General features: G+C 40.8%; 1 protein-coding gene across 2 annotated transcripts in view; it reads left to right on the forward strand.

Moving 5' to 3' along the window:
• TM4SF18 (transmembrane 4 L six family member 18) overlaps positions 1 to 6,453 on the forward strand; it is a 13,684-nt gene extending 7,231 nt beyond the window's left edge. For both annotated transcript variants that reach the window (XM_008072962.2, XM_021706409.1), the window contains 2 exons: positions 3,224 to 3,404; positions 4,820 to 6,453. In XM_008072962.2, coding sequence (XP_008071153.1) covers positions 3,224 to 3,404; positions 4,820 to 4,834 — 196 coding nt within the window. In that variant the 3' untranslated portion in view covers positions 4,835 to 6,453. The remainder of the gene's footprint in view (positions 1 to 3,223; positions 3,405 to 4,819) is intronic.
• Positions 6,454 to 12,868: the final 6,415 nt, after the last annotated feature.

Raw genomic sequence — 12,868 nt, forward strand, 5'->3', positions numbered from 1 at the left:
AACTTGGTGAGAGCTTGTCTCTACAATGAAAGATAAAAAATTAGCTGGGCTTGATAGCATGGGCCTGTAGTTCCGGCTACTTGGAGAGTTGAGGCATAAGGATCACCAGAGCCCAGCAGGTCAACACTGGGGTGGCCACTTGTGTGCCACTGCACTCCAGCCTAGGTGACAGAGTGAGACTCCAGCTCCAAAACAACAAAAAACAAAATGAAACAGAAATATAAGGATCCTTAATTGGTTTTCATTCAACAATCATTTGTTGATTTTTTGCAATGTATCAGGCACTACCTAGATCTTAGAGCTGACCATTTAGAGGTGAACAAAACATAGTGCTCTCAGAATACACAGTCTGTTTAGGAAGTAGAAACAGACGCAGATACAGATATGTGGATACAGATAGAAGCATAACAAATGGAGGAAATGCTGGGACAGAGCTGTGTGTGGAGATGGTGGAGGGAGTGGGTGTCAGGGCAAGCAAGCTTTTCTATGCCTGGCCCACCGTGCTAGGGCATTGACGACTCTCCACCGTTCACAAGAAGAACAAAAAGGACAGGACCGTAGTCTGGGAGAAAAACAGAAACCCTGCAAGTCATCTTGTTGCAAAGTGTGGCGTGGTCTGTGCAGAACATGTACCAGGAACAGTCTCGAGGGATGCCCTGAAGGGACTCACTTCCAGGGTGGCTGAGGCTGAGTTAGGGATGTGAGATGGGCCCAGGGAAATTGTAACAGAAACCCACATCTGAATTGTGCTTTACAGACTCCGATCATTTTATACACACTTTTTATGCTCACAGAAGACTCACGCTGTGGGGTTGGGTATTTTAATCCCATTGTCCAGATAAGATCCCGGAGGCTAGAGGAACCAAGGACTTTGCTCAGGATCCTACAGATCCAGGAGTTCTGATTTCATATTGAGATAAGGGCCATTAGCAATATGTATATATATATATTTATATATATATTTATATATATATATATATAAATCTCAGGGTGCTTCTGCTTCCCTGAGCGTGAGAGAGCAGAAACTAGAGACAGAGGGGAAAGAGAGCTAAAATGAAGGGAGCTGGACACCATAGCTCGCATCTGTAATTACAGAACTTTGGAAGGTCAAAACAGGAGGCATTTTTGAGCTCAGGAGTTCAAGACCACCCTGGACAACATAGCAAGACCTCGACTCTAAAAAAAAAATCCAAAAGTTAACTGGGTGTGGTGGCGTGTGCCTGTAGTCCCAGCTACTCGGGAGACTGAGGCAGAAGGATTGCCTGAGCCCAGGAGGTCGAGGCTGCAGTAAGTCATGATCATGCCCCTGTACTCCAGCCTGGGCAGGAAAGTGATACCCTGACACTAAGTTAGTAATTAAGTAACTAACTAAGTAATTAAGTAACTAACTAACTAACTAGAAAAGAAATGGAAGTGAGAGAAAGAATAAGAGGAGAGGTCATGGGGGTGAAGGTGGTTATCAAAGTTCAGAAGTCACCCCTTTCTACCCCTTCCATAAACACCCATAGCCGTTTGGCCAATACTGAGGTTGCCTGAGAAAAACCATCTTACTACCAACTCAAGATGGTTATAAACATCTCCGCCCTGTCACTGTGTCTGATTGTCTTTGTTTGAGGTGTTTTGTTTTGATTTTGAGACCAATTCCCCGTTGCAATTTAGCTTCAGAGATAGACTCACCTTCAGGAGAAGTGCCAGCGGCCACGGCAGACCCAGCAGGTAGCAAAAGTTAGGTTGATTCAGAGTAGTTTTAAAGTTGTCTTGGGAGTGGTTTAATACTCACAGTTCTGTGCTACACCAGATTGATTGAAACTTCTGATCCGTCATGTTCCCACTCCATAATCTAAATCTTTTTAGCATTGGTGGCACAACAATGTTCCCAAGCAGAGTTTCTCATGCTGTGTGCCAGGACAGGAGAATCGCCTGGGAACTTGGACACGCAGACGCTTAAACCACGTCCAACCTCCTAATCAGAAACTCCAGGACGGGACCCAGAGATTTGTTTTGTTTTTTTTTTTTTCTTTTTCTTTTTGTCATCTTTATTTCAGATTCAATGGATATCCATGCATATTCATTAGATGGACATACTGTGTAGTGGTGGGGATTGGGTCTCAGGTGGCCCATTCCCTGGATAGTGAACATGGCGCCCCCTAGGTAATTTCTGTACCCTAACCTCTTTCCCCACCTCCCCCCTTACCGGTGTCCCCAGTGTCTATTATTTCCATCTTTGTGACCATTTAGCTCCTGCATATGAGTGAGAACATGCAAGTGTTTGGTTTTCTGTTTCTGAGTCTGTTTCCTTAGGATGATGGTCTCCAGTTCCATCCATGTTGCTGCAAAGGACATGATTTCATTCTTTTTATGGCTGTATAGTATCCATGGTGTCTGAACCCAGTATTTTCTTTATCCAGTCAATTGTTGCTGGGCACTTAGGTTTGAGAAATCCGTATGTTAACAATCCTCTAGATAATACTGATGCAGACTCAAGTTTGAGAACCACTGTTCTAGAAGGCTTTGAGGCAGAGTCTAAGAATTTCTTTTTATTTTTTATTTTGAGTTGGAGTCTCACTCTGTCACCTAGGCTGGAGTGCAGTGGTATGTTCACAGCCACCCCAGCCTGAACCTGCTGGGCTCCAGTGATCCTTCTGCCTCAGCCTCCCAAGTAGCTGGAGCTACAGGCGTGCACTACAATGTCTGGTTAATTTTTGATTTATTGTAGAGACAAAGTCTGGATAAGTTGCCCAGGCTGATCTTGAACCTGCGGGCTCAGTCAATCCATTTGCCTTGGCCTCCCAAAGTGCTGGGATTACAGGCTGAGCCACCGAGCCCAGCCAAATTTAAGAATTTCTAGCAGAATTTCTGTTTGTTATTTTACCACATGTCTGATTTTATGTCCAGCAGGAGCTCAGCTCTGTCTCTTAAACCTCTGGGCTCCTGGAGAATGGGCTCTCTCCGTCTGTCTTGGTATTGACTGTCTTTCATTGCCATTGAGCTCTTTGGTATATGTCTGCTTCCTAATTGAATTGGGTTTGCCCCTAAGGCGGGCACCACATTTATAATAAACAAAGTGTTCAATATGTGTATTTGAATGGTTTTTTAAAAACATTAATTCCTATTTAATATTACTATATACTTTGATGACATATATTAGTCTTCCAAACATGTAAGTGCCTGCAGCCTTCTTCCTTGGACCAAATCTGTAGACTTGGCCATGGGTCTCTCTCAGTTTCCTTATAGATTCCAGTATGTGGGTTTGGTGCCTGGAGCCTGTACATGGAGTGGAGTGGAACATCATTTTATTTTCCATTCTCGTAACCCTCAGTGGGCTTCAAGTGATCATCTGCTTCATCAGATTGGTCATTCAGTTATCCAGGATATTGTGTGCAAGTTACTCAGTCATCATCCAGGTAACTACAAATCCTCATGGCACCTGTACCCCTGCCATCTTACCCTTGCTTCCCAGGATTCAATGGGTCTTGTTGAAAGATCTCTGGAATTCCATACTTCCCCTACCCCATGTCTTCCACCTTCATATTTCCTGAAGTTCTAATATCTCAGTTTTTTTCTTATATTCCAATGTGTCTTTTTCCTTGTCTGTAAGAATGGAATCAACTCAATAGTTGCAAAATGTACATTCTACGTTCTATGGTGAAACTGCATGAATGTGTTTTGTTTGTTTGTTTGTTTTTATTTTTTATTATTTTTTAAAATTTTGTTTATTTTTATTTGGGTTTTTTTTTTTTTGAATTGGAGTCTCACTCCATCACCCAGGCTGTAGTGCAGTGGCACACTCAGGTCACCCCAATGTCGACCTTCTGGGTCCCACTGATCCTTCCACCTCAGCCTTCCAAGTAGCCGGAACTACAGACACGTGCTATCATGCCCGGCTTATTTTTTATTTATTGTAGAGACGAGGTCTCACTAAATTGCCCAGGCTGGTCTCGAACCCCTGGGCTCAGGCAATCCATTTGCCTCAGCCTTCCAAAGTGCTGGGATTACAGGCTGAGTCACTAAGTCCCACCTGTTTGTTTTTGAGTTGGGGTTTCATTCTGTGGGCTGGCGTCCAGTGGCACAATCACTGCTCACCCCAACTTTGACCTTCTTGCCTCAGGTGATCCTCCCACCTCAGCCTCCTGAGTAGCTGTGACTACAGGCGTGTGTCACCACACTTGGCTGATTTTTGGATTTTTTTGTAGAAATGAGGTCTCACCGTGTTGCCCAGGCTGGTCATGAACTTCTAGACTCAAGCAATCCTCCTGCCTTGGCCTCCTAAATTACTGGGATTACAGACATGAGCCACTGCATCTGACCTCATAAGTGTTTTGGATAAGCACTATTTCAGTGTTTTGAGGAGTGATAATCCACAAAGCACAAAGAAGTTCCACCATTTATCAAGAATGTCCCTGTTCATAATATAATGAAAGGCTCGGAACCTCATCCCATTGAAATACTTTCTCTTTTGAGTGCTGCTACATTCAACTAATAAAGATGCTTTATATTGGGTGCGTTAGTGCATGGTTTTGAAGAACAGGTGAAATGTTTCTTTATCTTATTGAAGCTCCTTCTTCATCTCCTAAAACACTAATGCTTCTTTAGTTATGGTTGAAACTGCTAAACCTATTCAACAAGTTCAGAGTGAAGAAATATCATGAATGAGATATCTCTTATTTTGTTTAACAATGCATGTGTCATACCTTTTCTAGCTGTTTCTATCATGTTTTGAATATGAAATATAGTTTAAGTTGCTACCTGAATTATGAATCATTAATTAAGTCAAATTTATAACTTCACTCACTTTGTTGTTTTTTTCTTTTTTCTATAGCCTGGAATCATTTGAAAAAAGACAAAAATGTTTTTTCCATTATCAAGATATATCTGTTTAAGTCTATGTCCACTGTATAGATTTGAGGGCAAGATTCTCCATTTGTGTTTATTGTGCTCATCTGTGAAATTTGCAGTCCTCATTCAACATGCAATTAGAATGTTTTTTCTAAGCAACATGTGTCAGGAACTCTAGAAATGCTTATTCCCTTTGATCAAACAAATCTATTTCCAAGAATCTATAGTAGAGAAATTAATAAGAATGCAAGATAAAACTATGTAAAAATGTATATTGTAACACTGTTTTATGTTCTCAAAAATTAGGAATATCCCAAAAGTCTAACTTTAGAGGAAAGATTAAATAAAAAGTGGTACATTCTGCAAATGTTTTCTTATGTTAAAAAGATAAAAATAAAAATAAAGAGTGGTAAATTGACTATAAAACTATATAGTAGCTCTAACTGGTGTTTTAAAGATTATGAATAATGCTACATGAAAAAGCAAGTTACAAATTTACAGTGTAACTAAAACAAACAAAACACCAAATAATCAAAATCTAGGCTCAAAACTAAATCTAGAAGGAAACACACCAAAATGCCAACTGTGGTTGTTTTGGGTCATGGAAAACCCTTCTTTTTACTTCCTATTTTCCTTTATGGAATGTGTTTTAAACTCATATTTTACTATTAAAAATGTTCTCTTTTTAAAGGCATACATTCTTTCCCCATGTTTCCCAGTGTTATCTGCAAACATTATGGGAATGACCCTGTAATCAATAATCAGTGAGGAAGGTAGTAATACAGATACTCCAAAAAGAGTTTTACAGAAACTTACACAATCTAACTAAACTCTTGGTCTTATTTCCTCACTCCTGGTGGTAAGTGTGGAGGGCTAGACGGGGTAGCTTCAAGATAAGTGAGCAGCTGGGGACATAGTCAATGGACTAAAGAAAATGACCATTGTACCTGTGTCATGGGCAGTTACCAGAACCTGGGTTTATTAAAAAGAAAGATTAAAAAGTAGAACATTTACAGACTTCTCACTACACATGCCATGGCTTCCTTGGGGACAACAGCCATATCTTCAAATTTTCCCAATGTCCATAGGGTCTGGCGTATGGTGGACCCAGTAGGTCCTCAATCTTGAACACTCTTGCCAGACCTTCGGCCCTGTGTGGTTGCTTTGCTGTGGCTCTACCACATGTCCACTGGGCCTCAACACTTCTGCCACTTCTCCATTGCTCTACCACATGGGCAACATCAACAGTGTTCTGTCAACACCTACTTCGTGCCAAAGTCAGAGAGTGGGTTGGGGGAAAGTGAAACCACATTTGTAAGTAACCATCTTAAAATAACGATGTGTAGACATGTCCACACCTTCAGATATATCCATATATGATTGGGAAAATATTTAAAAGTTAATAGTCAATAATTATCATCTGATGATTGGATTATGAATTAGATTTCTTTTCTTTACTCTGCTCAATCATTTCAAAACTGCCTTTGAAAATGTGTTCCATATGTGACACTTTAGACTCCTCACCCAAAAGAAGGACATTTTCTGACTGTACTAAATAAAGCACATGCAAATCTCAAAAGTAAAATAAAAGTGTTTCATACTTGAATTATTAGAAAAAATAAATGTCATCTAAAAAGCAAGTGTCTTCTAATCCTTTCTGTAAAATCCAGAGGAAAGACATAGAGGTATGTGTGAAATAGTCATTTTTCCAACCCTTTCTAGAGATACTTTCTACTTTCCAATTCTCAGAGAGTATTGCAAGCTAATTATAGTTGAGAATGATTTCTATTTTATGCATTTCTGTTCTCATACTTATTATTTCTCTCCTATTCTTGCTTCTATCTCATTGTTCTTTTCCCAACTTCTTAAATTGAGTGCCTAGCTTAATGATTTTCTGCCTTTCTTTAATTCTTAAAATAAGCATTCATGTTTCTTTAAGTACCACTTTGGTTGCATCTCACAAATTTTAAAATGTTGTGTTTTCCTTATTATTCAGTAATAAATATTTTCTAGTTTTCTTTATAATTTATTTTTGATACATGAGTTTTTAAATGTGCTTTAAAATTCTCAAATATATGAGTTTTTATGTTTCTATTATTTCTAAATTAATTGTATTGTGATCATAGAAAGTTGTCTATATGATTCTGATAATTTGAAATGTTTTAAGATTCGTCTCATGGATAATTTTTGTAAATGTTCTATGTGCTTAAAAAGTATGTACTTTCTTTAAATATTGAGCATAAGGTTCTAGTCTTAGGTCAAGTTACTAATTTTGTTGTTCAGATCTTTAATATTTTTCCTTTTCGGTTGTTTGCTTGATCTAGGGTTGCTGTGAGGATTAAATGAGTATATCCGTGTGTGTGTGTGTGTGTGTATACTAACTTGCATCTTTTATTGATATATATATATATATCTCAGAAAATAGTGTTTGACACATGGATATGATTTGTAATTGGTCAATAGCATAGTGGAATAAAGATGCACTCTGGAATCAGACTGTTCAGTTTCAAATCTAGGCTCTGCCTTATTAGCTGTGTGACTTTGGTCAAATTTACTTAACCTTTCTGTGCATCAGTTTCTGAATCTCTAAAACGGGAATAATAATAGGATTGTTGCTAAGACTAAGTAAGTTAGTATGTGCAATACTCGTAGAACCTGGTGACTTAGATCAGAATCCAGCTGCTGCTGGAGCAGATGTGGGATGGCTGAGGCCAGAAAACGCCACAGAAACAACATTGGGTCATGGGTCAGAATTCTGGGCAGAGAAAGAAGGCAAAGGCAAGAGGTAGGCATTACTAGACTAGACAAAGTGCCTGGGAAGCCGGCACGTCCTTATTTCCTTTTGTCACGTGTTTGAGGACTGTGAGCTTAACAGCCATCACACCCAAGTTCCTAAACCCTGCCTCTGGCTTACATATGTCCATCCCACTGGAAAACTGTAGGGAGTGGGGACAGCTCCATTCCCGACAGCTACAAAAGCCACAACTACTTGTATTCAGAAACACTCCCGCCAGTTCTGCTTTCTGTTGGGAATTAGGGACAAGATTCCAGGACTGGAAGTACTGGCAGGAAATGAAGAAGGCGGAAAAGCTTGAGTGTGTGTGACTAGGAGGGCAGAGCAGGATAAACAAACCTGTCACTGAAATCTTTTTACTTTAGAAAGAGCCCTGGATGAGGTGCTTGGTTACCCGGTCCGAGAGAATACCCTGCCTGATCCAAGGAACACAACAAAATCAAATCAAATCAAATGCTTTTTCTGGGTTAAGATGAAAACATACATATCCCTAATTTCACTTGTGCCTAAAAATCACACTTCATTTACAATAAAGGTTTATTTATTTATTTATTATGCTTATTTGCTTGAGTTGGTGGCCTTCCACTGTTGCCCAAGCTGTAGTGCAGTGGTACAATCACGGTTCACCACAGCATCGACCCCCTGGACTCAGGCAGTCCTTCCGCCTCAGCCTCCTGAGTAGCTGGGTCTACGGGTGTGTGCCACCATACCCAGCTACTTGTTTTTAAAACGTTTTGTACAGACGAGGTCTCATGATGTTGCCCAGGCTTATCTTGAACTCCTGGGCTCAAGCAATCCTCTTGCCTCGGTCTCCCAAAGTACAGAAAGTGTTGGAATTACAGACATGAGCCACTAAGTCCAGCTGAAGTTGTTGTTATTGTTTTTGACACAAATATGGGGAAATTAGGAGAGGATACAATGGCAAGAACACTCTATTATTGTTGTTATGTTTTATTTTAAATTCAGAGGATATATGTGCAAGTCTGTTATGTGGATATATTACGTGATGGTTGAGGTTTGGGCTTTTATTGAACCCATTATTCAAATAGTGAACATAGTCTCCAATAGGCAGCTGTCTAACCCTTGTCTCTTTTACCCCCCTTTAGAAGTCCCCAGTGTCTGTTGTTCTCATCTTTAACCCCATGTGTATACCCAGTGATTATCTCTCACATATAAGTGAGAACATGAGGTATTTGGTTTTCTGTTTCTGTTTTAACTTGCTGAGAATTATGGCCTCCAGCTGTATCCATGTTGTTGCAAAGGTCATGATTTCATTCTTTTTTATGACTGAGTAATAGTCCAAGGTGTATATATGCCATATTTTCTTTATTCAATCCACTATTGATGAGCAGCTAGGTTGGTTCCAGGTCTTTGAACAGCAAGAAAAGCTACAAAGCATCTTGATGACCGGTAATCAACTCAAGAAACATGAGAATTCTGAGCTGTCCGTGGAAGAAGCTGAAGGCCAACCTCTTTTACACATCAGAATCCTCAAAATACTCCCAGATTAATTGTACCAGATAAATCTGGGCCTGGGAGTAAAAGATGACCATTAAACAAGAAGGATCCTGTAAATATCTATATCCCTTCTCTTCCCGCGCCACTGGGAAATGGGCAGATAAATGAAAGTTTATTCTTTGGAAAGGGTAAAATAGATTTCTGAGTTGAAGGAAAATAGATTCACTAAATATACGAGGCTGGGTGCAGTGGTACACTGTGGGTCCACATACTGTCATCTCAGCTCTTTGGGAGACTGAGGTGTGAGGATTGCTTGAGCCCAGGGGTTCTGGGCAACATAGCCAGACCTCGTCTCTACAAACAAAAACAAACAAAAAATTAGCCGGGCATGTTGGACACGTGATTGTAGTGCCAACTACTAGGGAGGATGAGGTGGAAGGATTGTCTGAGCCCAGGAGGTCAAGGCTGTGGTGAGCCGTGATTGTGCCACTGCACTCCAGCCTGGACAACAGAGTGAGACGCTGATTCAGAAAAAAAAAAAAAAAAAACGATACTTCACTACTGCACCACAATCAGAGAGCTTAAGTGACTGGTATATCTTAAATGATAAATGATAGTCATTGAGATACTCTTCCTTCCTCCCCTGATCCCCCTTAACCCACTCAGACCTCAGAATGTAGGAGCCAGCAGGAGTATGAACTTCCCAGCAGGAAGGACATTCTCTATAGGGAGTGTGGCCAATGCAAGAGGAAAAACTTAGACACTGATTGTGGTAGGCTGAATAACAGTCACCTCCCAACCAAAATGCCATGTCCTAATCCCTGAAACCTGTGAATATGTTACACAGAAATGAATTGCTATGGATTTTACATATGTGATTAAATTAAGGGTCTTAAAATTGGGAGATGATCTTGGATTATCCAGTTGAGCTCAATGTAATCACAAGAGTTCCTATAAGAGGAAGGTAGGAGTATTAAATACACACACACACACACAGAGAGAGAGAGAGAGTTGTAAGAAATTGGAAATTAAAAAAAAAAAAAGCTAGGCATGGTGGCCCCCACTTGTAGTTCGGCTACTTGGGAGGCTGAGGCAGATGGATCACCTGAGTCCAGACTGCATGAGCTGTGATTGTGCCACTGCAGTTCAGCCTGGGTGACAGAGTAAGATCCCCACCCCCCAAAAAATAAAAAGAAGGAATCAGAGAGTAGAGAAGTTGCTACACTGCTGGCTTTGAACATGGAATCAAAGAGTGAAGGGGCCTCTGGCAGCTGAAACAGACAAGGAAACAGATTCTCACCTAGAGCCTCCAGAATAAATGCAGGCCTGTCAACATCTTTGTTTTAGTGGAGTGAAACTGATTTTGGACTTCTGCTTTTTAGAACTGTAAGATAATACATTTGTGTCGTTTTGTGTCACTGAATCTATGGTTATTTGTCCCAGTAGCAATCAGTAACTAATACATTGACATTTGGTATTCTTTAATAAACAGCTCACACAATTCACACAACAGTCAAGTTCAATGTTATTAAGCGCTGTTCTCTCAGTGTCTAAGCAGCTCTTTTCTCTACTCATAATTATGAGCAGACAGACAAGGTTTCCAGACATCTAAGAAGGTCTCTTACCTGAAAAAGATAGAAAACAAAATAAATATTTCAAAAGGTTGATTGGGGGCTGGGCATGATGGTTCAAGCCTATAATCCTAGTACTTTGGAAGGTTGAGATGAGAAGATTGTCTGAGTCCACGGGTTCAAGACCAGCTTGGGCAACTTGACGAGACCTTATCTCTACAATAAATCAAAAAATTAACCAGGCCTGGTAGCGTGTACCAGTAGTTCTGGCTACTCTGAAGGCTGAGGCAGAAGGATCGCCTGAGCCCAGTAGGCTGACACTGGGGTGGCCGTGAGTGTGCCACTGCACTCCAGCCTGCGTGATGGAGAAAGACTCCAACTCAAAGAGAAAAAAAAAAAAGGTTGGCCGGGCTCGGTGGCTCAGCCTGTAATCCCAGCACTTTGGGAGGCCAAGATGAGTAGATTGCCTGAGCCCGCGGGTTCGAGACCTGCCAGGGCAACTTGGTGAGACCTCATCTCTACAATAAATCAAAAATTAGCCGGGTGTAGTAGCGCGCGTCTGTGGTTCCAGCTACTTGGAAGGCTGAGGCGGAAGGATCGCCGGAGCCCAGCAGGTCGAGGCTGCGGTGGCCGGGAGCGGCCACTGTACTCCAGTCTGGGCGTCTGAGTGAGACTTCAACTAAAAAAAAAAGGTCAATTTGGAAGAAACATCTTAGAGAGAAAAAAAATTAACTTTCATGAATATTCTGAAAGATAAAAAAGGATTCTCTTTATGAAACAGGATAAAATGTTATTTTAAAATGAACATTAAAATAAAAAAAAAAAAAAAATTCTTAGGAATCAAAAACAAGATAGCAAAAATCTCAGTAGAAAAATTTGTAAAATGAAGTTGAGAAATTATCCAGAGGCTAGAGAAAAAGAGTAAGAGATTTCTTTTGGTTTTTTGTTTGTTTGTTTGAGTCAGGGTCTTTCTCACTGCAGCTTTGACCTTCTGGGCTCAGGCAATTCTTCTGCCTCAGCTTCCTGAGTAGCTGGAACTACAGGCATGGGCTACCACGCCTGGGTAAGTTTTGATTTTTATTTATTTATTTATTTATTTATTTATTTATTTATTTATTTATTTATGTAGAGACAAGGTCTTACTATGTTGCCCAGGCTGGTCTTGAACTCCTGGGCTCAAGCAATCCTCCCATCTCTGCCTCCCAAAGTGCTAGGATTACAGATGTGAGCCACTGATCCTGGTTGAGATTTCTTTTTTAATGGAGCAAAAAACTAAGAATATTAAAGAACCAGTCAGTCTAAATAGTCCAACCCCAAACAATAGGAATTTCTAGAAAGAGAGAACTGAGAATTGGAGGGCATAATTTATTATTTTAAAATCCTAGGGTGAAAGAGAATAGTTTTATACACCTCCAGAAAAAAAAAGGTCACTTAGAAAGTATAGGAACTCATATTGGCTTTAGACTTCTGAATAGTTAAATTAGACAGAAGCTGTGGAACAATGCCTTTAGAATTCTGAAGAAAAGTATTTCCATAATGCATGACATTTTCTGATGAGCAAGTTCTTAAAAAAAAAAAAAATCTCCCTCCCAGTTGAGCATGATAACTTATGTCTGTAATCCTAGCACTTTGGGAAAGCCAAGGCAGGAGGATTGCTTGAGCCTAGGAGTTTGAGACAAGCCTAGGCAACATAGTGAGACCTCGTCTCTACAAAAAATATAAGACTTAGCTTGGCATGGTGGTACATACTTGCAGTTCCAGCTATTCAGGAGGCTGAGACAGAAGGATTGCTTAAGCCCAGGAAGTCGAGGTTGCAGTGAGCTGTGATTGTGCCACTGCACTTCAGCCTAGGTAACAGAGTGAGACACTGTCTCAAAAAATTGTTAAAAATCCCCCTTCCGCCAGGCTCGGTGGATCAGCTTGTAATCCCGCACCTTTGGGAGGCTGAGGTGAGTGGATTGCCTGAGACCGCAGGTTTGAGACCTGCCTGTGCAGGCGAGACCTCATCTCTACAATAAAATCAAAAAATTAGCCGGGCATGGTAGCGCGCCCCTGTAATTCTGGCTACTCGGAAGGCTGAGGCAGAAGGATCGCCGGAGCCCAGCAGGTCGAGGCTGCGGTGGCCGGGAGTGGCCACTGCACTCCAGTCTGGATGACAGAGTGAGACTCCAACTCAAAAAAAAAAAAAAAAAATCCCCCTTCCAAGAAG

This window comes from Carlito syrichta, unplaced genomic scaffold (assembly GCF_000164805.1).
Source record: "Carlito syrichta isolate Samal-C Ts95f unplaced genomic scaffold, Tarsius_syrichta-2.0.1 Scaffold315561, whole genome shotgun sequence".
NCBI classification, from domain to species: Eukaryota; Metazoa; Chordata; class Mammalia; order Primates; family Tarsiidae; genus Carlito; species Carlito syrichta.